The 24,147-nt window shown below is 45.4% G+C and overlaps 2 protein-coding genes across 8 annotated transcripts; both read right to left on the bottom strand.

The window, feature by feature from the left end:
• Positions 1 to 809: 809 nt before the first annotated feature.
• Positions 810 to 22,908, bottom strand: LOC120655420 (putative disease resistance protein RGA3). 5 transcript variants are annotated; one of them, XM_039933255.1, is made up of 8 exons: positions 7,400 to 7,936; positions 6,317 to 6,717; positions 6,145 to 6,233; positions 6,008 to 6,066; positions 4,990 to 5,368; positions 4,721 to 4,903; positions 1,199 to 4,622; positions 810 to 999 (listed from the first exon to the last, which is right to left on the bottom strand). In XM_039933255.1, coding segments are annotated over exons 7-8 (3,396 nt in total). In that variant the 5' UTR covers positions 4,594 to 4,622; positions 4,721 to 4,903; positions 4,990 to 5,368; positions 6,008 to 6,066; positions 6,145 to 6,233; positions 6,317 to 6,717; positions 7,400 to 7,936; the 3' UTR covers positions 810 to 998. The 5 variants fall into 5 exon arrangements, with proteins under 5 accessions (XP_039789189.1, XP_039789190.1, XP_039789192.1 ...); XM_039933256.1 differs by having other exon boundaries at positions 6,317 to 6,430; XM_039933258.1 differs by lacking the exons at positions 6,145 to 6,233; positions 6,317 to 6,717; positions 7,400 to 7,936 and adding an exon at positions 22,754 to 22,908.
• LOC120655421 (putative disease resistance protein RGA4) lies at positions 8,252 to 21,885 on the bottom strand. 3 transcript variants are annotated; one of them, XR_005667491.1, is made up of 9 exons: positions 21,644 to 21,885; positions 21,111 to 21,230; positions 20,911 to 21,015; positions 20,741 to 20,818; positions 20,311 to 20,419; positions 20,106 to 20,229; positions 19,928 to 20,006; positions 8,512 to 10,351; positions 8,252 to 8,339 (listed from the first exon to the last, which is right to left on the bottom strand). XR_005667491.1 is itself a non-coding variant. In XM_039933262.1 (9 exons), the coding sequence occupies exons 8-9, from the start codon at positions 10,329 to 10,331 to the stop codon at positions 8,989 to 8,991; spliced, it is 1,221 nt and encodes a 406-aa protein (XP_039789196.1). In that variant the 5' UTR covers positions 10,332 to 10,351; positions 19,928 to 20,006; positions 20,106 to 20,229; positions 20,311 to 20,419; positions 20,741 to 20,818; positions 20,911 to 21,015; positions 21,111 to 21,230; positions 21,644 to 21,883; the 3' UTR covers positions 8,252 to 8,988. The 3 variants fall into 3 exon arrangements, 2 of the variants coding, with proteins under 2 accessions (XP_039789196.1, XP_039789195.1); XM_039933262.1 differs by having other exon boundaries at positions 8,252 to 8,993; positions 9,116 to 10,351; positions 21,644 to 21,883; XM_039933261.1 differs by having other exon boundaries at positions 8,252 to 10,351.
• Positions 22,909 to 24,147: the final 1,239 nt, after the last annotated feature.

Raw genomic sequence — 24,147 nt, 5'->3', positions numbered from 1 at the left:
CTCACAGTAGAATGCCAATGACTATCCCCAATATTTCAAATCAGGCACATGAACTACCTATTTTGCCTCTGATCCTAATCGATTGGACGCAAATCGATCTGTCCGTGCATCCCCTCCTCTCCCGTGTTCTTCTTCTCCCTTCTCTCTCCGTCTCTCCTCTCTCGTGCTCGTGCACATGCTGCTGGAGAGCATAAGTTCCAATGGGAGGCTGCCACTCAGAGAGACCTCGATGACCTCCCTGATTGCGTTGCAGGCTACGCCGTCCCATTTGCAGCAGTCCGTGCTGCTCCTCCTAGATGCAGCAAGGCCGCCATCCTGAGAGAGCCTGGCCAAGAACAGACGCGAGTGGAGAGGAGCGACGCGAGCTGCAAGACGAGCTTCCTCCCCGCGGCTGCCGCCGGCGACGAAGGCATCAGGCGCACAGAGGATGGCGAGGAACCGGTACGACAGGCGCCATTCCAGCAGCTAGCGGCGCCCGTTTCGGCCTGGAGCCGCGGCGGCCGGTGGCGCTCCCGTTCCGACCTGGAGCCACGGCGGCCGGCGACCTGTTCCGCGGCAGGGGCGATTGGGGGCAGCAGAGCCTGCGAAAATATGCGCGGCGAGGCATTGGATATTCGCGTCGCGAAAGTATTGGGGAAGGTTTGCGCTGTCTGTTGGACTCCGTTTTTTTCACTTTTCTTCCAAAAAAAGATTTTAGGGGTGAGATACATGTTCTTTTGGAGTTGCTCTTAATCCTCCATCTTATTTCTCAGAACATGATGTCCAGTTTAATAACTAGGAATGATCACGTCCAACCAAAATTCATAGGATGATCCCACAATGAAGTAGCTAAATGGTTTGATTTCTCAAACTAACAGCGTAACTGTCAATGAATTATTTGCCATGTGATCACAGATGACATGTGGAGGCTAAAAATGGAAGGGAGAACATAGTGACAAGAGGGTGATCATCAAGAGGCGCCATTTTGGTTATATGTCCTGTGGGCCCAGCCCATCAATTCTGCATAAGTAGAGAACATTTAATTAGCAAAAGGACTATTCTCCAAAAATGAAAATGTAAATGGAACTGGAAGCAGTAGTCGGAGTGCTAAACATGTTTGAAATAACTATGGACAAAATATAACTTGCCAAGATATAATCTCACATGTGAAAACAAGATAATTTAAAGGTGCAATCCACAAGTTTCCTAAGATACGTACCACGGATTCCCTCTCGGCTGCTCTATTTCCATCAACTTTGGGCAGCCTTGAATGTATACTGTATTTATGTTTGCAATTGCTTCCGGTCCACCAATTGAGACAAGGTATGGACACCTCATAATCCACAATTTCTGGAGTGACTTGAGATTACTGCTCCAAAGATTGCCTGGAATGGACACTATACCTCGGCATGATTCCATCGTTAGTGACTCAAGGGAGGTTAGGTTCTCTAGGCAGCACCTAGGAGACCAGGCAGAGAAATCTCCACAACGGGATAAACTGAGCGTTTGGAGGGACGGTGGTAACACCATTGCACTTTGCCAGTAGAGACATGGACACCACCAGATATCCAAATTCTTCAGAAAAGGAAAACTCTCAAGTCTTTCGGTGGGCAGGGACAGCAAATCACAAAACCCAATAGTAATACTCTCGATGGTAGGGAGGCATTCATGTGTTATGAGGTCATCAATACTTTCCAGCTTGTTGCAGCGTACTATAATTAGGTCAGTGAGTAACGGGAATTTGGCAGTGCTGCCTCTGGCTCTGGCCAAGCCAAGGGAAAGGCCCGTGGATATGTGCTCAGATTCTCTAATAAATTTCAGACAATCACAATCACCGATGTGGAGCCTCTGCAGTACTGGAAGACTCCACTTTTCTAGTTCAATGGATGGCAGCTGGGAGGAATGTATAAGCAAGTAGGTGAGGGAACTACACTCAATGTTGAATCCAAAAATCTTAAACTTCAGCTCGAGCTTCTTTGCGGACGGGGCCGAGAGATGTGTCATTTTTGGACAGTTGGACACGCTTATTTGTTCAAGGGAAGGGGACCATTCAATTGGTACTGATTTTACACTTGCGCAAGCTTCAATAGCTATTTTTCTGATGGCTGGTGCAGAAGTCGTTGGATGTAGAAATTGTTCCAGGCTTGATAAGTTTCGGCACCCTTTAATGCTTACCTCTGTTAATAATGGGAAAATGGTCCTGGCTCTGCTAATATTATTGTTGTCAACTGTCGCCGTAGGTAACTCAGAAAATGACATGGCCTTGGGTCCATCACAACCACGAAGCCAGCTAGGAAGATATTCACCTTGATAACCCTTGATCTGTACAGACTTGATGTTGGTGGGAGGCTGTAGAGCTTGAAGTACTTCTGTCTCATTGTGCTCTTGGCATCTAAAGGAAGACCATATCAGAGTCAGACTATTCAGATATTCTTTCTTCTTGAGTTCGGATTCTGCTGCACAATCCTTGCTTATTGCACCAAGATTGTATATAGTCAAATCTCTTGTAATTTGATTCAAATTATTTATTATAAACCAAATTTGCTCTCCCCACTCTGCAGCATCAATTTCCATTTGAGGAATATCTGGTTCAAACTCAAACTTTTTCAGATTGATCAGCTTACTGACACCTCTTGGTAATCTTCCAAAGTTGCATTTCCTAGCATATAAAATCTGCAAGTTATAGAGGCTAGAGAATGATGAAGGAAAGCTGTCAAAATGGCAACCTCCGGATATTTCAAGGTACCGGAGATGCTTCAGATTACCAATACTCTCTGGTAGGCCCTTCGTGGAGGCAAAAAAAATCACACGCAGGTACTGAAGTCCACTAAACCAGTGACCCACCGCTGGATACAAAGTCCCACTTCCTAAAGACTTGTTGCAAAGTAGGGTGCGCAGCTTTTTGTGCTTGCATAGGATCAATAAGTTCGAAAGTTTAACATCGTTGCTTCTGAGTATTGATAGATGGCGAACATTTTGCGGAACCATTTCAATATCTCTTGCATTCTTTACAATGAAACAGTCCTCCTTCGAAACTAGCTGTGCCATGTCATGCATCAAGTCATGTATTACATATTTACCACGGAGTTTTTGGAAGAAGGACAAATTTACAAGGTCTTCAAAGTATTGACCACCAATATGTTGAAGTGGGATGTTGCCTTGAGGTTCTACAAATCCTTCTGCCACCCAAATTTCAGCAAGACTAGATTTGTCAAAATTGTAATCTTTGGGGTATGTAGCACAGAATGAGAAGCATCTCTTCAAATTAAAAGGTAGATACATGTAGCTCAACCGAAGAGCTGGCAAAATATCAGTCTCCTTTTGTCTAAGCTGCCACAGTTCACTATTTAGTATATCATTCCAGTGTGCAGGGTTAAGACTCTTTCGTAATAGCCTTCCAATAGTTTTAGCAGCTAAAGGAGTGCCCTTCAACTTTGGAAGTATGCTTTTACCAATCTGTTCTAATTTTGGATCAATGTGATAATCCTCATACCCAAACACACACATTTTGAAAAACTGCCAAAATACATCATTTTGTAAGCCTTCCAATGCAAATTTGTCCATTGTGCCCACTATATCAGCAACCTCTGCAAACCTTGTGGTCACTAATAACATACTTCCCTGAAGTACATTTGTGAGAGGTGCACAAAATTTTCTCCAACAACCTTCATTCAAGGCATTAGGCCAAATGTCATCGAGGATAAGTAAGAACCTCTTTTTTCCAACTTCACCAGCAAGAATTTTTTGAAGATCATCTAAATTATCAGCCGTTGCCTCTTTACCTGATAGAGATTTTATGAGAACTTTAGTAAACCTCTCCTCATCAAATTCACCAGAGACGCAAATCCAAATGATTTTGTCAAAGTGGGATTTGACCCTCTGAAGGGTGGTGATCTCTTGGGCTAGAGTAGTTTTTCCAACACCCCCGATTCCAACTATTGGCACAACAGGAACATATGCTATCCTTGGTTCACTATTTGCTGCATGAGAAGATCTCTTCCGTTTTGAAGAAGACTGGTTACTGTAGTTCGGTACACCAAGCAATCGGATCACCTCCCTCAGTTCCTTCTCACGACCAAATATCTTTGGCTCAGTGCGGAAAGAAGTGGTCACTGGCCTGAACGATTTGTCAAACTGCAGAGTTTCCTCATGCAAGCCCATCTTCTCAAGCTGGCTAGAAAGATTACTAAGCCTTTTTTGGATATCAACCACTTTGTTGAAGCTTCCTTGAGTGACGCTGTGAAAGAAGTCAATGAAAGGAGATAGCTGGGTTGCATTGCCCTCAATTTTCACCTTCAGCTCATACCATGTGAACTCATCCAGAAGGTCCTCTGCATCATACACTGCATCCTTGAGATTTGGAAGGAGCTGTTCGACACCAGGTACATGGCTCTTCCACTCTGCTCTATCAATAAAGTTGTACATTGCTGGTAGAGTATCACGTAGACGTTGAAGGTCACTCTGCAACTGCAGTATGTCATCTTCTTCAAGTTTTTTCTCTTGTGACCCCATCCACTGGGAACGCATATACGAGGCAGCAGACCCGAGCAACTGGAAAAAATTACCAAACTCATTGATGCCGTTAATTATCCCAATGGCCTTTGATAGGCTCATGTTGGCTGGACTCTGAAGATCTTGCTATCCTGGAGAAATAATGGGCGTATTAAGCATTGGATGAGTAAATCCTTATGAATCATGATTTGGATTCCATACATACGTGAATGTTGTAAATCGATCTTACTTGTGCAATACATACGAGACAGGGACTTCCACGAAGGGAAGTAAAGACTCAGATTTGGTGATGTCAGATGCTCCGAACTTGCAGTGGCAGCTGTAGGTTCAGCTGATCGATCTTTCTGCAGGACTAAAGGACCCCTTTCCAAGAAAGGCATGATCAGGGCATCAGGCAAGTAGGCAATCACACCTGACATTTGTTCGGCGGCAAAATCAGAAAAGTTGGGAAGGAAACGGAGAAGGACGATGTGAGGACAGTGGCCTTGATCGACTTACTTGCTGGACTCTGAGGATGGGTCCGTCGGAGGTGCAGATTATTGGCTTTCTTTTCACTGACCTAAAGTAGATACAGTGATCGTGCAACAATAATTCTTGTAATCTAGCAGCTCGCAAAATTTGTAAAATTATTAAGCAACAGTCCGTTTGCTCTGGACAATTCCTGTAAAGAGAGAAGGTACTGGATCAGAAGATGAATGGATGGATCTGCGTTATTATTAGAAGTTGAAAGATAAACTGGGAGGAGGCTGCTGATGATTTCGTTTCCTTCCTCGGAGCAGGAAGTGAGCTCAACTCTGTCCCCGGGTGCTGCCCAGCCTCGAAGGTGCAAGGGATCGAGATGGGAAGCTTCTCTCTCGACTTCCAAGTATGTTCTGGCCTGCGAAGAGCACCTCTTGTCTCCGTAAAGAATATCTGAAATGAACTACACTAGCAAGTTTCCAAAAGCCTCCCATTGTAGAAAATGAACACATAATCTATAGTCCTTAACTCATTAATAATCATAAACAAATCGGTCAGCACGTTAGTACGACGGCCGGTTGGTGCTCGTGAATCGTGATATATATCGTTAATTAGTTGTAAAAGTACGGCAGGGCACCTACGCCAGGCTTTACAGCCAAGCAAGCACCAGCGCTCGTCCCGACAACGCTGTCACTTGGTATATGTGGTGCGTGGGGCTAAAGTACAAACTATACGTGAAGACTCAAGATTGGAGGAAGACGCGAGCGGAGCAGTATGATAATGAACTGGTGAGCCACCGGACCCAGCCAGATATATATATTTGGTATTTCCTTTTAGCAACGAACGAGGGGGAGAAAGATTCATTAGAGCAGGGCAGCAGGCTTCACCACAACAACTGCTTTTGTTTCTGCAACTTTGGAACAGATGCCAATACAGACATCCTTTAGTAATTAAAGTGGTATATATATGTCATCGCAACTAATCGGCTGACCCAGGAAAACAGCATTGAATGTCCACCTCCACCCATACTTATACATACAAGGCAGCACGGACTTACACAAAAGCGAAGTAAGACTGAGGCTTGGAAACCAGTGGTAGGTTTTCTGTTCGTTCAGCCTGCAAGACCGCGATGTCATATTTATAAAACTTGCAGATGTTTCTTAATGTAACCGTAAACAGCAGAGAGAGACATACGCGTCGTAAACTGACCGGTGGCAGAATTGGGTGATAGCTTTGCTAGGACACCAGCAAAACCAGCTGTGTATGCAACCACCTGCCGTCGTCTGTCCATAGAAAATTCAGATAGACTAAGACAAACGTAAAACCAAACTGAAAAAACTCGAAGTAGTCAAGCCGGTAGGCTTACAGGCTCGATAGCGAGTATTGGTTTCTTGGAACAGATTAACTCTCCTTCAGGTTACCACAGAGATGGAGATAATCCACGTGATCAAGCTTTGTGGGGAGCAGCAGCTCTGCGAAACTGAATTACAATACTCATCCCCCAAGTCAAAAAGGCTTTGTGAGGAGACGGGAGAGGGTTCATGCTTTATGGCCGACCAGATGCTTTATGGCCGACCAGAATATGTACCCTCCTCATCAGTACTCTTTCTGATAAAAAAAGGGGGCTCACTATGAACGTATTTGATGCGTTCCTCACATAAACAGATTAAAGCAGCTCTTTTCCTTTCCGATAAAGATGTGATAATTAAAGCGATATGATTCTTCCTAGTAACTTCATCCACCGCTGCTAAAAAATACTCCTATGCTCTGTAAAATATCCTACAATTAATCTACAATCTATAAAAAAATAGAAGTATACTCACTTCTTTAACAAAAATTTAATATGAGAAATCGAAGATTTATATAATATAATTAGATGCCATCATATTCATATTTGAGAACACTTCAATATTATATTAATTTTATTATGGTATGAGATATTAATAGTGACCATTTTATAGTGAATGTTTATTGCATGATTAATAATAGGCAACATTAACAATCATTTGAGCATTTTAACTAATTTATTTTGGTATTTTTTTCAAAAGCAATTTGTGTGTCTTTGAAGTATATTATCGAAACATATACAAGTAGAGTCTTGTTTTGAACGTCTCTTCAAAGGAGATACAGTTGTGTAATTAGAATTAGAATTTGATGGATGGTTTAAGAACTATAACTTTTAATTTTAAATTTTTTTTACATGTGTCACTCCAGTTGAACGGCTGTCACCGAATGCACGGAAAATTAAAGGATCTTGAATTTCATGTGGCCTGGTATGGTATATGTTAGATAACTAGGCAATTTATGGTATATTTTAATTCCAAATGTTATTATCAATTTCATGTCATAAATGAGTGATATTGTGCTAACAAAATATGTGCTCGTGTTCATATTATTCTCACTAATAAACATGAACAAAATAATAAACCAGAATTGGTTTAGAGTGTACCCTAAGGCGGGACCAGTGCCGGAGGCACCGGGTGCGCCGTTTCCATGACTGGACATTGTGTCGGTCAGGGCTGTTCGATATAGCCGAACTTAGTCGTTGCAGTGCAGATGGCCGTCGGGAAGTAGTCGAGACGATCTTGATGTTCACTTGGGGAACACAGGTACGACCACCAGGATGTAGAGAACGTAGACATTCGGCCACCAGGAAGAGGACGTAGATGTTCGGCCACAAGGAAGTAGAGGACGTAGATGTTCGGCCACAAGGAAGTAGAGGACGTAGACATTCGGCGAGCGAGTAGTCGCGTCAAGACGCTCCCAAAAACCTGATTGTCCCGCTATCCCGAGCAGGATCTCAGCGTTGCAGAGGTTCCGGAGGCCTGCTCTCACCAGAACTGTGCGCGCAGTGCTAGCGATGGGAATGTAGAAAGCAACCGAGGGAGAAGGGAGAGGTCTCCTAAGTAGGAGTACCTAAGAGCTTGAGTGTTGTGTTGGAATGAGAGGGGGCTGGTCTCCTTTTATAGTTGATCCTAGAAGAAGGGGGGAGAACCTGGACATCTCTAGGTGTAACAATGGCCATCAATTTGCACCATTAATCAGTCATCATTCCTCTATTTTAATCACTATTTACAACCCAGCCATTACTCTACTCAACACTCCCTAGCATTAGTAGTGAGTTTTAATTCTTTTCCATTGAATTATTGAATAATTAGACTTAAAAGCCTTTATATTCCAACAGTATAGTTATTGGGTTGGATTAGCATATAGTATGCATTACGATCTATGGAAAAGGTTCATACGTATGGATAAAATTACGGCTGGTTGCAGAAAAATCATTACCTATGAAAAAAAATGGTATGGTAACCGCATGGAACACATGTATTGTCATGGGCTTGGTCCAGAATAATAAAAAGGTACTCCCTTCGTCCCAGAAACATATCATCCTAGAAATTTTAGAACAAATTAATAAGAAGGTATAATTACCATATTCACTTCTATTTATTATCCATATTTAGTACTAATTGATTGTTGCATGCATATGCACATTCTAAAATTTTTAGAATTAAATTTTGAATCTAAGAATGACTTGTTTGGAATGAAGGGAGTACACAATACCAGCGTGCAGCAGAAGCCAGTAAAAACAAAACCAAGTTTGGGCCGAGCCCATCGGAATGAAACCCAACCCAGATTGCTCAGCATCCAACCAAGCGAAGGGCGGCTGCGGCGAGAGCGCCAGGAAGAGGATGAAAGGCATCGGGGCTGGCGTCGAGCGGAGGAAAGATGCTCATTGCAAGTTCCTTTCCAATGTGGTAGTGGAGCACTGTCCGCTGGACCCGCGGAAGGCGGCGGCGGCGGTGCTCCTGCCGTAGTGCAACGGCCGCAAGGCCAAGGACTCCAATCCGGCCTACTCCGTCGAGCTCCGCCGCCTCCCCGCCCCGCCCTCCACCGAGGACCCCAAGTCGCGGCCGCCTCTTCCGCCGCTGCGGGTCCTCGTGACCTACCTCAACGGCGCTGAGGAGGCCATCGTCGCCGCGGAGTTTTTGCAATGTGTAGCTCAACCGAAGAGCTGGCAAAATTTCAGTCCCCTCCTGATCATGCTGCCACAATTCACTGTTTAGTATATTATTCCAATGTGTAGTGTCACGGCTAATTCCTAATAGCCGTCCAAGAGTTTTTGCAGCTAAAGGAGAACCTCTCAACTTTGGAAGTATTTTCTTACCAATCAGTTGCAACTCAGGATCCCTGTTAGACCTATCAGATCCAAACGCACAGAGTTCAAAGAATTTCCAAAAGACATCATCCTTCAAACCCTCTAGTCGGAAGGAATCTGTTGTGCGCACTATATCAGCCACCTTCTCAGACCTTGTGGTGACAAGCATCACACTTCCCAGACGTACATTTCTGAGAGGTGTGTAGAACTTCTTCCAACGCTCCCCATTTTCATCCCACATATCATCGAGGACAATCAAGAATCTTCTCTTGTTCAAGCTGTCTGCAAGATCAGTTTGAAGAGAATTCAAACTATCAGTCGTTGGTGGTTTCCTAGAAGCTTGTTCTATGACCTCTTTAGTTAACCTCTTGACATCAAAGTCATCTGAGACACAAATCCAAATGATTTCATAGTGAGATTTCACTTGCGGGTGGCTGCAAATTTTTTGACCCAAAGTAGTTTTTCCAACTCCCCCAATTCCAACAATGGGCAAAACTGGAACACTCTCCATAGTTTCTTTGTTATTATTGAAGGCGGTATAAACTTGCTGGTTGCTTGTGGATGAACCATCTCCAGTTCTTGCTGTCTTGTGTCTGGAAGAATACCTCCTATTATTGTTAGGTGCAACGACTTCACTTCCTGTTCTCTTTCTATTGTTTAAAGGTACACCGAGCAATCTAATAAGCTCCTTCATTTCCTTATCACGTCCAAATATTTTTGCCTCGGTGGGAAAACTGGTGGTCTCTGGCCTGAGTGATTCATCAAACCGTGGAGTTGCTTGATGGAAGCCCATTTCCTTGAGCTGGTTAGAAAGATTATTTAGCCTTTTTTGGATATCAGTCACCTTGTTGAATCTACCTTGAGTGACGCTGTTAAAGAAATCGATGAATGGAGCTAGCTGAGTTTCATTGCCCTCAACTGACACCTTATGCGCGTGCCATGTGAATTCATCCAGAAGGTCTTCTGCATCATACACTGCTTCTTTGACTTTTGAAAGGAGGTCAGCCACACAGTGATCATGGATCCTCCACTCTGCTCGATCAATGAGGATGTACATTGCCTGTAGATTATCCCCAAGGCATTTAAGGTCACTCTGCAACTGCAGCACATCTCCTTGAAGTTTGTTATTTTCTGTTCCATTCCACTGGGTTCGCAGAGATGAAATGGCCGATCTAACCCACTGGAACAATGTGGCACACTCATTGAGGCCACTAATTATGTTCATATTGACTGAACTCTCTTGATCTGGATGAACAGAGAGGGTGTATCGAGTATTAGAGAAATATATATTCGGTCATATTTTAACACTAATGGTATAAATACGAAAAACCAGTTGATACGACAAATAACTCTTTGATTACAATTCCAGGAAAATGAGCCGTTATACTTGAAGCGACTTTAAACGGATAGCTCCTTGCCAAAAGAATAATGGTTAAAGATGTCTTCGTAATTTCTAGTTGTTACAAGAGAGATATTGATCATAAAATGTTTTTATACCTTAGTGGGAAACAAAAAGTATCAACAAAATAAAATTGGATGCAAGAGGTCAGCTCATTTTGTGCTCCGTACCTTGTTTATATGTGAAAGTTGCAAGTGGACTATCATACCCCCAAAATACTTAATTTTGGGACGTGAGTAAATGACACTAATAAAGACAAAGATTTCTCTTAATAATAATATTAAATTTTCCAATATTTTATGTAATTATTATGATATTAGTGCAGGAAAAATAATTATTTTCAGAAAGTAAATTAATATGCTTTAGGGTATATTAATATGTATTAGATATTGATTAGGTCTTCTGTGAATTGTCTGGTAATTATTCTCAATTTTGTAGAACTAAATCCATTTAGTGGACAAATCTAAAAATATTTTTATTAGCTCCAAATACATTATTTGAGCACATTGAATCCAATTATATCTCTGAAAGTTTTATGTGATTTTCTGGAAACTTCCTAATATTTCTCATAAAGTAAATATTGTAGACTTATTTGAAATTTATCTATTTTTATAAAAAATATTATTTCGAAAATAGCCAGGTCCAAATTTTAATGGGCCAGCATTGGCCCATGTCCACCTTACTTGCCCTGGTCCAACCCATTTTTAGCCTAGACCCATTCCACGCTTTATTGGATCAAATCACAAAGATCTATTAGCGTTAAAGGGACGCTAATGCTAAAACAATTTGTAGGAAGGCTTCATTTTTTAGTGGCGGTCAAAATGTTACCTGCTCCTACAAATGGAGCGGAGCTACTATAGCAGTTGATTTGCTCGTGAAAATGCATTTATAGGGACGAGTGATGGTGTCACCCATCCCTGAAAATGACCACCATTTTTAGGGGCGGGTGACGCTATCACCATTATTTCCACATCACCCTCCCCTAGAAACGTATTTTTAGGGGTGGATAATGATGTCACCAGCTCCTAAAAATGATTTTCAATGATGGGTGAGGGCATGAAACGTCCTTAAAAATGTTCTCACATGAAAAATTCATACCTTTTTCATGGTCTCGGATGAAGTTAAATTTTACACCAAAATTGTAGAGCTTGATGTGATCTAAAATTTTATAGTTGGTAACCTTTTCAATTAAGGTCATTAAGTAGCCCAAAAAAATTATTATGAGTTCTCTAGTTTCAAAATCTAAAAGTATTCATTCGTTTTCAAACAAACCTCTGATGTCAAATGTAGAGTAATTCCACATTAAAGCTTTAGCGGTAAGATCTAAAATTTCCATAGTTTATACATTATTTATTTAATAAAATTTAGTATTACAAGATTATTTATTAGTTGTGCCCTACATATGCTACTTCTATATAGTATCTCATACAACTTAAGTCATATTTTCAAGTTTCCACAATCTTAATATTTATATACACTAAAATATATTTGACATATTTGTCTGTAGAGTTCCCAATAACCATAGTGTAGAAGTTTCACTTTTGTTTGATTTGTGCTATATTTAATGATTTAAATGAATTTTTATAATAAAATAGAAAAATATTATTATGGGCGGGTGATAGCATCACCTGCCCCTAAATAGATTTGTAGGAGCGGGTGATGGCCTCACCCACCCCTATGTTGACACTTTCTAGAGACCATTTTCAAGCGTCAATTTGAGCAGAAAATCTTGAGAGTTTGCATTTCTTGCATTCATATTTATCTAAAATAATGCCTAAATCCACTATACCTTTAGAAAATATATAATGTTGGAAAATGAGCTAAAATGTAGGTTGCAAACACCCTATGATATAAAGGGAATATACTCGACCAATCGGAACACGACACGTGTCATTTAAAGGATAAAAAGGGTCCACATGCAGTACAAACCGACCAAGATAAAATGTCAATCACATGTATTGGGCCTTGGGGCCCACAGGGCAGCCCCCTAACCAAAGCTGGGGCTGGTTGGGGCCCACCAGTGGTCGGCCGACCGGTCCAAGGCGCCATCGCCTTTCTCCCTTGGCCAGCAGCTTCCAGGCACCTTCCTTAAGGCGATTCTAAGTGCCCAGACTGCTGCAACTCGACCGATATCACCCCACTTGTACCCTCTATAAATATGAGAGAGGGGTAAGAATGGAGACACACCACAAGTTGCAACATCTCAACCTTTTCCTCTTGTTTAGTTCTAGGCTAGTGGAGTTTAGGTGAAGTAGTAGTCTTCGGGTCCTCGAGGTTGCTGCCGAGAATAGGTATGAGTGCGGTACTAGTATTTCTTTGTAATACTCGGTCGTTTGTAATAGACTTATCTTATAGTTATTTATATCTACATGATCTATCTCCTGCGGTGTTAGATATAGATTTCATAATTAGTTTGCTTTGTTACTTATATCCTTTGCATGGTTAGATAGATAGTCTTAGTTCACTGGTACCCCGCTCCAGTATTCATAAGTTAGCTCTAGTATGATGTCTGTTCATCCGAAGGGTGGGGGCCCCGCATGGGATACTGGAGTACCGCTTAATAATATAGATATGGTGTCTGGGTTAGTTAAGTGTTGCTGGATGTCTCCCTTTCCCACGATTTGTAGAGGTAGCCTGCAGGTGGTGACAACACTGTGTTGTGCTAGCGTAATCCACTACGTTCGGTTAGGGAGGTAGGAGGTCCATAAAGTACTATAATGGCTCGGTCAGATTTATCTGACAGTTATGAGCGGTCTTCTGGTAGTACTAGGTTGACTAGAGTTAGGCTAACCCGTATGCAAAGTGTAAAGTGCATGGCAATATGTATAAATAACTTAAGAAGATTTAAAACTCGAGCTGCTAACTTCTTCCTATCTCCCTACCTTTTATCTTTTATTGAGCTGAGTATGACTTGTGTGTCACACGACCTGATGGAGGTAGATCTATATACCTCCCTGCCGAGTGGGGTCCCCGTGTCCGGGTGACTACCCTGTTCGGTGACTAGGCTACAACTACTCAGCGTGCAGGGACTCGGCTGTACGCGGAAAGGATCTTTAGTAGATCAGGATGAAAGGTTCCAGCTAGAAGCCCGGATATCTATGGATCTTAACCGACCTTCTTCCTTGTAAAACAACCCGAGCATACCTTCCTTGTAACCCTACGACTCCTAGTCTATATAAAGGAGGCGTTGGTAGACCCATGGAGAGACTTCTTCTTCGCATCATTTCGTAAACCCTAATACAACCCCGAACACAGGACGTAGGGTATTACGCATATTACGGCCTGAACCTGTCTAAGTCCATGCATCTTCGTGTTACCATTGAGCTCTTGGTCCTGAGATCCTCGTCCTGAAACTCTACCGTGGGGTACACCCCTGGTGGACTGGCCGGAATAACAATCCGACAGTTGGCGCGCTAGGTAGGGGACTCAAGGCTCATACGTCGAGTTCAATGGCAACCAACACTGGCGTTGTCTTCTCCGCCAGCGTCATCGCCTAGATGGAGACGACTGTTGGCTTCTCCTTCACCTTCGGAAGCTTCCCGGAGGTCACAGTTCCCAGGAACCCCATGACTAGCTCCTCGACCTTCGAGGGCAGCATCTTCACCGAGGTCAGATTTGATCTAATTTCCCCGACCCCCGTCACGTCTCGGGTTTCCGAATTCGAGACCATCAAAGTGATGGCCACGCCTACCAGGGTGACCCGTCGCCCTGCTGGATCTGCGGATGATCTATTCTCCCAGATAGATCGCGTCGGTAGATCCATCACCGAGTGCATTCAATTTGGCGAACATGCACTTCACCACCGAGACGACCCTAATCGAGTCCTCCGTGGACTCAGCAGCACTGCCATCAGGGCCAGATCCAATCTGGCCACCCCAAGTTCCATCACATCCCGAGTTTCCGAACTCGAGGCTGCCAATGTGCCGGCCACTCCTCCCAGGGTGACCCCTCACCCTGCTGGGTCTACTGACGACCTGCTCTCCTAGATAGATCGAATTGGTAGATCCATCGCCGAGTGCATCCAACTCGACGAATATGTGCTTCGCCATCATGACGACCCGGATCGGGTCCTCTACGGACTCTGCAACGCCGCCGTGACGTACTCGGACCAGATCCGAGTGCTCCTCTTGGATCCGGTCGCCCCGAGTCAGATCCGATCTGACTCGGCCTCGGAAGCGGAGCCTGACTTTCAGGAGACCTCATTCACCCTCTCACCCAACCGCTCATCTACACCAGAGCATCGCCGAATCTTCGTCGTCTCCGACGACTCCGACACCCTGCCCAACAAGGACAACGAAGAGCGAGCTAACCGACACCGCCGCAACGACATCCGCACCGATAGGAGGCATAATGAGGCGACCATTTGTTAGTCCGAGCAGAACATGCAGGATGCCGACCACCGCAACCCTAGAAATTGGCACTCACCGATCCGACCACGTAACCTCGACGCCAACTTTGACCTCGACTACAACGGCCAAGACGTCTTCGCCACACTTTTGGCCAATCTGGCCGCGGTGTTCCAGGTGCTCGAGGGCCTCCAGGAGACCCCCGAGATCATCAAGGCTCGGGCTCGTCTGCACGTGGCCGCCACGCAGGCCCAGCAGATACGCAAGGACAACTCGGCCTACCGCGCCCAGTCGAGTCATCACTCGACACGACCCCACGACGATGGAGAGGAGGTCAACCAGAATGACCTCCGCCTCGAGCTCAACCAGCAGGATTTGCTCCCACGCATCAACAATCGTCATCGCGAACGCGACGCCGCCGAGCGCGAGTGATGTCACCGGTACGATGAGGAACACGGCGTCCCCGACGCCGACTACTAGTACTGCGGCCGCCGAGGCAACAACCCTCCCCGACGGCCACCTCGCGACTACGAACCCTTCTCTGCCTTCTCCAACCAGCTTAGGGCCATCCAGTGGCCCGCCACCTTCAAGCCAGCCGGCATCGAGAAGTACGACGGTGAGTCGGACCCCAAGACATGGCTGCGCACCTACTCCATCACCATTTGAGCGGCGAACGGCGACAACGACATCACGGCCGCCTACTTCCCTGTCATGATGAGCCGCCAGGCTCTCAACTGGCTGGAGGCGCTCCCGGCCGGCTCCATCAACAGCTGGCAAGCCCTCTGCAACGCCTTCATCCAGTACTACTTAGCATCCTGCCCGTGCCCCAAAACCAGATGGGATCTGGGCAGCATCATCCAGCAACCCGACAAGTCCCTCCGCGACTACATCAAGAGGTACTTCGCTAACCGTAATACCATTACGGAGGTTGATGACAGGGACATCATCCACCACTTCCATGAAGGCCTCCATAGTATCGAACTGTGGAGGAAGATGTTTGAGAGCAACCGTCGGTGACATGATGGCGGTCGTCAACAAGCACGCCGACATGGAAGACGCCAAGCGAGCCCATCGCCGGCACAAGACCAAGAACGACTCCTCCGAGCATCCCTCTCAATGGGACAACCGCCCGAAACACCGACGCGAGGCCGCAGAGGGCCTGCATCCTAATGCCGCCCTGCCATCTGGGATCTGCTGGGCACTACCCTTTGAGCAAGTTGTGGAGGTGCTAGGGGTTGTCAGTCACCGTGCATCGCATTGCTTCTTGGTGTCTAGGTTTTCGGGTGAAAGCTTAGTTTGGTCCTCGACTACCAGTGAGGGTGGTGCCATGGGCATCTATTTCCTTCTTGAAGATGTTACAGTGAGCACCTTGACCTATACAAGGGCAGATCTAGGTGAAAACCAAAGAACCAATGGACTGGTTCGGGCGGCGGCAGCATCTTGATGTTGCTCTCCTCTTGAGGCGTCGTCTTGGAGTCCTTGATGTTGACACCTTGATCAGCTTGGAGGAATGGCAGTGCCTAATCTTTCTGTGTTGTAGATACTGACTCAATGCAGTTTATAGATCACAGGGTGACCGGACAGCACAAGACCATCGACAATCCTTACATAAAGTGTTTCAAAGTAGACTGTTGATGTGAGATTTCTATTACTATATTAGGACCAAACCAAGGTTGAAAGAAGGATGTAGAAGTTCAATGCTTAGTCTTTTACGCTTTCTTTCTTATTTCTTCCTTTTCTTGTGTTTTGTATTCCTCGGTCGGAGGTTTGAGTCTAAGTACTCATATAACATTTTAGCTTTATAGCTAGATGTGTTTATTTATGGTCGTAGACATTCAAATGTTCAACACCGGATTTTTCTCTTAATAAAAAAAGGTACACCTACGCTAAAAGACACGAAGCATGACGGTCCTAGAGAGAGCACCGGGATAGTGTCTCTGCAGCGGCCGCAAAAATGTGGTCTCGCCAGCGCTTAGAGTCCTGCTTTAGGCGCAACATATGTAGTCCTTGCTCACCTCAGTTTCTCTATTTCCACCGCCACACAAAGCTGTTGCTGCCCCCTGCCGCAGACCCGCAGGCTCTGGTCCTGCGCGTGGCGCCACCTCCACCAGGCCAGGCGCCACTACGGCACGTCGGCACCGCGCCAAGCCGCGAGGACCTCGCGTGGACGCACGCAAGATTGGATTGACTTGCACACGCTGCAGAGCAGGCTTGGATTTGGCGACCACTTGCAGAGCCCTACGCTAGCGACGATGGCCAGCAGTCTACAATCGAGTGAAGTGTTATCCTTAATCGTATTGCTGACTTGCTGTGCTCAGAAATGCCATTTAGCTTGTTCGAGGGAATGACAATGATGAGTAGCCAATCCCTTTTTTCTTCCATTATGTGTCGATGCAAGTCTCTTTATGCCTGGATTGTAGGTAAAACTTCGATTCGTACCACTTTGTAGCTGTGCAAAGGGCTTTTCCGTGTGAATTTTTGTGCTTCTGCTCTTGCACCAAGATGTGCCATCTACTGTAAGCGGCAGGGGCGCACTGCCGCAGGAGGTGCAGCCCGTTTCATTCTCATCGGTCGAACGGGGCAGCGGTTGAGCATCACGGGTTCCATCCCCTTTTGTGTGGCCTTGCTCCATGTTCTGGCTCTCGAGCTGGACCGAGCCGATCCGAGCTAGGTTTTTTTTGCTCCATTTTGTTAACAAGTAGTTGAACCGGGAGAGGTCGTTTAGATAACGAGCCAGATCGAACAGAGCCGTTATCCAGCCCTAGAGAAAACCTTGCCCTCGAGCGTTGATGAGAATGGGGATGGGAATTTTTATTTCCTTAGCGTGGATAGGGATGGCGAAGCATTTCCTGGCGAGAAATTCCCCTTTGCCATCTCTATTCTTAGATAGATATTGGTTGCTATAAATGATTCCGATTTAGAAACAATGATAACCACGATGATAATGTTACAATTATTTTTATCTTATATAACTATTAATTACAAGATTATCATGTAAAACAATGCAAACATAATAACTAAATGAGATATGATCTTAGCTAATTAATTAAAATTTTCTTACTTGTTAGTAGCTTACAGCATTTCCAGCAGAGCTTCTACTTTCAGCCCCTACTTAGAGGCCAAGGCAAAAAAACTCACTCCAACAGGGCCTCTAATCGGGTCCAGAGTAGGAAAACACCCAAATCACCCCTCCCAGACCATTTTCCCACGGGTCTGTAGGAGGCCCCTACTCGGCATCTTCTACTTGTTTTTACCCGCTCGCATCTCCATCCTTGCCGCGTCGCCGCCAGCCGGACCTCGCCACGCCGGCGGCCCGACCCCACCGCGACGCCACCAACCGCATCTCGCCACGCTGGCAGCCCGACTTCACCGCGTCGTCCCCAGCTAGACCTCGCCACGCCGCCGGCCCTCGCCACACCTGCTCCTTCACGTCGCCGCTGTTGGGGCCCCTGCTCCTTCGCACAATCGCACCGTCTGCCGTCGGGTCGGGCTCCCTGCTCGTTTTCGCTGCTCCCGAGCTCTAGCACCGCGTCGCCGCTCCCGAGCTCGAGCACCGCGCCGCCAAACCCATCCTTGACTCGCTGTGCACATGTTCTTGGCGTCTGGCGTCTAGCGTCGGGTGGCCGGGCCACAGGCCATGGCGTCCCTGTGTCGAGCTCCCGGGTCGCACCGGCCGCACTCGGCGCCAGGTGGCTGGGAGCGTGGTCCGTGGTCGCGGGCTCACGGCGGCTCGGTGGAGGGAGGACTAGAGAAGGGGAATGGACGGACTGTGAGAGGAACGGAGGAAGGGGCTGGTGGGAGAAACAGAGGAAGGGGGCGGACGGACGGCGGGAGGGCCGGAGGAAGGGGCGGTGGCGCACATGGTTTGGGGGTGGGGAGGACCTGGCAAGGAGGGCTGGAGGGGGATGGCGGCGCCGAGCCTGAGCGGCACAAGGAGGAGGAGTGAGGGGGAAGAAGAAAAATGAAAAATGAAAAAGAAAAGGAGGAGCCTTTTTTTCTGAAAAAAGAAAAGAAGGGTCTCACACAGATGGGTCCCACCTGTCATAAATAAAGAAAGGACCAAGAAGTAGGGGGTGTTGCTGGAGTTGTGAAAAAATTTAGAGCCCAGAAAGTTGGGGCAGCCCCTACTCAGGAAGTAGGAGCCCTGAAGTAGGGTCTATTACTGGAGTTGCTCGCGATTAGCGAAAGAGGGGGACTAGACTTAAGAGGGGTATTCAGCCTGCCAAGAGGTCGGTATGCCTATGAGTTACATCCACTTTGGGGGAGAGTATACTCGCCTAGCCGCTGAAATCTCGCCTAGTTGCTTCGCAAGCTGCTACTTGTAGAGTCTTTGTAAAGGTCTCATAATGCACCACTTAGAACACACATTTCAAAAATGAGTGGTGGAAGTCACTAGGATGGTGTTGTGATTTGTGGATAAAAATGTGCAACCTCTGCAGAGTGTTTATAACTGATATATCAGTTATGCTCGGTTAAAAGAGGTTTGGATCCTCGCATGAGTAGTGAACTTGAATACAAATCAAATTATGGTTCATTCCTACGGTTATATGTTCTGCTTATGTTATTTTTCTCTTTTATGTAAGTTGGCACATACTTACACCTTAATAATTATGCGCCAAAAATTTTCACCAACTAAAATAATTTTTTGCAGTCAACAGATTGTTTTTCCTTATTTTGCCTCTCATGTCATGTTGTTCCAACACTTGTTAACTATAAGTGTACAGAAGAAAAATTGCCGTCAAGTTTTCTAAAGTTGAACTTGACTTCTACCTGTAGTAACCCTAGTAGATTGCATGTAAAGTTTGAAACTTTCATTTTCAAAATAAGCTATATATCTGTGGTAGAGTTTAAAGTTTTTTTTTTCAGCCAGTAGAGTGTAAAGTTATTGTAAATCTCTATTCGTGATATTGTTGCTGTTATTTTTTTATAGAATATTGTTGCTATTATTCAGTTATGAAGTTGTTGTTTATATGAAATTTAATCTTAGCATATAGATAGCATTGGGTTCTATCTTCAAAACTGAATGTGACGTGGATTGTACATATATAATAAAAAATTGATGTCGTCTTGGGCTACCTTTGGTGCATCCAGTATCGATCAAGTGCTGACAATGTTAGCTTGCAGTATTCGAAGGGAAATCGATCAACTGCTGTTCCTGGAGAGGAAAATCAGATACTAGTAAACACCAAAGGAAATCAGATGACCTGTGTTTCATCCAAAGGAAAATCAGATGAGGAAAGAATGGAAAGTAAACCAGATCACTTTGCTGGACTGCAAAAGGAGTAGATGGGTTTGGCTTCACACTCCATGTTGCCACAGTGATTCTACTACAGTGTTGCTTGCTGCGATATCTTCCAAGAGATCTGAATGAATGGCGGCTGGTGGATCAGGGAAATCAGTTAGCCACCATACATCTGATTCATTCTCACAACATGAATGGCAAGATCGATTACTAGTACCCGGCTTCAATTGTGCATCTTGGAAGCACGGCAGAACCCCGGCTATCAGCTCTCGAGATCTTGCCGTGTATGCAGTCCAGCAGGTCCAATTACCAAAGGGAGAGGAAGCCTGGCATGTAATTATACGCATGAAGCTTAGTTTAGAGTATACAGAACAGATACGTGCATGTCAATATCGTCAACATCAAGTTGGGGGAGCAACAAAGAGATAAGACTTTGAGAATAAGGTTGATCCATATTATTCATTGCAACAGTTAAGACAGATATATAATACTTCGAGAAAGAAGTTGTATACTCATGCAAAAAGCAGAGACTTGTTTCAGATCATTCAAAATTTACACGAAACATTAGTGATTTCTTTCTAATATGCGACACATGCAAATGAACCTTAAGCATGTACTACTTGTATACACAGGAGAGAGTGACGTACGGGAAAGGAATTAAGACTCAGGCTTGGTGATGCGTCCGGAGCTTCAGGTGATCAGTTTCTTACTAGGACAGGGGTGATCTGATGGCCAGATCTTTGGTTTGTTCAGACGAAAATCGACCAAGGGGAAGTACACAAGAACGAAGAAACCTGAGTGAGGCTGGTCGGCTTACACTGCTGGTTTGTGAAAGGATGCATCTGTCGGAGCAGAGATCTGCTTCTCTAACAAGATCTACAGTGACTGCTGGAACGCTGCTTCCTGCAAAGTTCAAGCAGACCTGAAAATGGTAGCCCGAGCTTAGAGATCAGTAAGCCAGCAGGCATCCGCTGCATACAAAAGCACCAGAGAACTATGAGGGGGAAGTTTGCTTACTGGCTAGATGGATTCGGAGGCTAATTCATTTTCCAAAGAAGCAGGATTGCTGGGGTTTCGCCTTTGGTTCTTGCTGTCGAGGACTCGAGTCTAGAGGTCTTGCCTTGCGGTACGGTGTTGCTGCCGTATATGCCAAATGGGGAGGAACTTGTCATGCAACTTGTGAAAGAGTGCAACGCCGCGCCAATTATTGCAGTATATAATCATTAACTCATTATAATAACTATAAGCAAGTCGGTAAGCACGATTAGGACTGCTGATTGGTGCTCGTGATATATATCGTTAATTAGTTGGAAAAGTATTAGAAGAGTAGATATAAAACTAGTACTCCAGCAGTCTCCCAAAATTTTCCCCTTTCCCCAATAGTTATTGGGACATCCCAATAACTTACCTCATCTCTCCCTAAATAAAAGTGAAGTTGTGACTCTCCCAATAAAATAGTTCGATTGGGAGAAGGTCATTAGAAGACTGCAAAAACAATTCCTCCAATAATCCTAAAACTGCTATTGGGACATCTGCCTTGATCGACTTACTTGCTGTACTCTGAGGATGGGTCCGTCGGAGGAGCAGATTATTGGCTTTCTTTTCACTCACCTAAAGTAGATACAGTGATCGTGCAACAATAATTCTTGTAATCTAGCAGCTCGCAAACTTTGTAAAATTATTAAGCAACAGTCCGTTTGCTCTGGACAATTCCTGTAAAGAGAGAAGGTACTGGATCAGAAGATGAATGGATGGATCTACGTTATTATTAGAAGATGAAAGATAAACTGGGAGGAGGCTGCCTGATGATTTCGTTTCCTTCCTTGGAGCAGGAAGTGAGCTCAACTCTGTCCCCGGGTGCTGCCCAGCCTCGAAGGTGCAAGGGATCGAGATGGGAAGCTTCTCTCTCGACTTCCAAGTATGTTCTGGCCTGCGAAGAGCACCTCTTGTCTCCGTAAAGAATATCTGAAATGAACTACACTAGCAAGTTCCCAAAAGCCTCCCATTGTAGAAAATGAACACATAATCTATAGTCCTTAACTCATTAATAATCATAAACAAATCGGTCAGCACGTTAGTACGACGGCCGGTTGGTGCTCGTAAATCGTGATATATATCGTTAATTAGTTGTAAAAGTACGGCAGGGCACCTACGCCAGGCTTTACAGCCAAGCAAGCACCAGCGCTCGTCCCGACAACGCTGTCACTTGGTATATGTGGTGCGTGGGGCTAAAGTACAAACAATACGTGAAGACTCAAGATTGGAGGGGGAGAAAGATTTATTAGAGCAGGGCAGCAGGCTTCACCACAACAACTGCTTTTGTTTCTGCAACTTTGGAACAGATGCCAATACAGACATTCTTTAGTAATTAAAGTGGTATATATATGTCATCGCAACTAATCGGCTGACCCAGGAAAACAACATTGAATGTCCACCTCCACCCATACTTATAAGTAGATCTTACGCAATACATACAAGGCAGCACGGACTTACACAAAAGCGAAGTAAGACTGAGGCTTGGAGATCCTGCGGACACCCAAGTGTACAAATAAACCAGTGGTAGGTTTTGCTGTTCGTTCAGCCTGCAAGACTGCGATGTCATATTTATAAAACTTGCAGATGTTTCTTAATGTAACCGTAAACAGCAGAGAGAGACATACGCGTCGTAAAGAGGCCCAGGCTTGCGAGATGCAAATCAGATGCTCCTGCCCTTCTCGTCCACTTCCATCACTGATACTGTGCGCATCGGCAAGACTCGTTGCTGGCCTTAGTTCTTGGTGCTTGTGACTGACCGGTGGCAGAATTGGGTGATAGCTTTGTGAAAGAGATTGGGTGCTCTAGCCTAAGAGGGGGAGGGGGTGAATTAGGCTCTAATAAAAACTTAGACCTATGGCTCCAACTAGTTTGCACAAAGCTTAAACTAAAACAAGCTATCTAGATGTGCAACTAGGTTGTTCTAGTGTAAAACCCCTATCCCAAAAGAGTTTAGCAACCTATAGCCTTTCCTATCAAGAAACTATTCTATGAAAGTAAAGGCATACAAATTACTAGAATGAAATGCGGAAGCTTAAAGAGCGGGATAGGAGATAGCAAACTCTTGACGCGGGTGTTTATCCCGTGGTTCGGTTAGCCACAAAGGCACACCTACATCCACGTTGTTGTAGCACTCACTAAGAGTATTGCTACTCGGCCACCAAGTCTCTTCCGTGAACACAATCACGGTCACCTTGGCCCCGGGTTCCACTAAGGAGCTTCTCCACAAAAGATGGGGGTCTCCACGTCCCCCGCACAAAGGTGTCGTCGCCGCTCCACACCAAGTCGGAGGGTCGATGACGTTGCCGGCGAGCTCCACGCTCCAAGGTGCCGGCGCACCAAGCTCTTGTTTTGGTTCACTAATGAACCACAGCACAAAGGCTCTAAGCCTTGCAAACTCACTCACTAAGAGCTAATCCTTTACACAACACTCTCAAAGTGTGCTAAGGGCTAAGGATATGATCTTGATGCTTTTGTATGGCTTGGAGATGTTCTTGGGTGTGTGTGGGATGTCCAGCAACTCCAGCAATCTTCAAATGGCCGGGGTGAGGCGTATATATATGCCACCAAGTCTTGTAGCCGTTGCTCCAACGGTTAGCTGAAAATCTGCGTACCACCGGAAGAACCGATGCCTCTTGGCGGGGTAGCGTCGGTTCATCCGGTCACTCATAACACGAAGTAGCCGTTGGACTCCTGATGGCTGACGCAGAGACCACCGGTTGAACCGATGCTTTGCACCGATGCCTCACCGGTTCAACCGGTGCTGAAGGAATCTTCTCCTGGACGCTGACATCGTCTCTGGTACAAAGGACGGCCAATACACCGATGCCCCTTTTTGACCCGTCGGTTCAACCGGTGCCTGTAGGCTGACTTGGCTTCGATTTCCTCCTGCACCAAACATCGTAGCGTCGGTTCTTCCGACAAGCGTCGGATGCACCGGTGCCCCTGGCGTCGGTTCTTCCGGTGCTCCTGATCCGAAGAGCTTTCAGGGCGCTGCCCTGAGACCCGCGAGGGGCGGCTC

The sequence above is a fragment of the Panicum virgatum genome, chromosome 1N (genome assembly GCF_016808335.1).
Source record: "Panicum virgatum strain AP13 chromosome 1N, P.virgatum_v5, whole genome shotgun sequence".
NCBI lineage: Eukaryota > Viridiplantae > Streptophyta > Magnoliopsida > Poales > Poaceae > Panicum > Panicum virgatum.
Note: the sequence above shows the minus strand (reverse complement) of the source record. Positions and strands in the feature narration are given on the sequence as shown.

Bases quoted from the DNA above. Each gene is read 5' to 3' on its own strand.
- LOC120655421 (XM_039933261.1), bottom strand. From the start codon at position 10,331: ATGAACATAATTAGTGGCCTCAATGAGTGTGCCACATTGTTCCAGTGG.
- LOC120655420 (XM_039933259.1), bottom strand. From the start codon at position 4,593: ATGAGCCTATCAAAGGCCATTGGGATAATTAACGGCATCAATGAGTTT.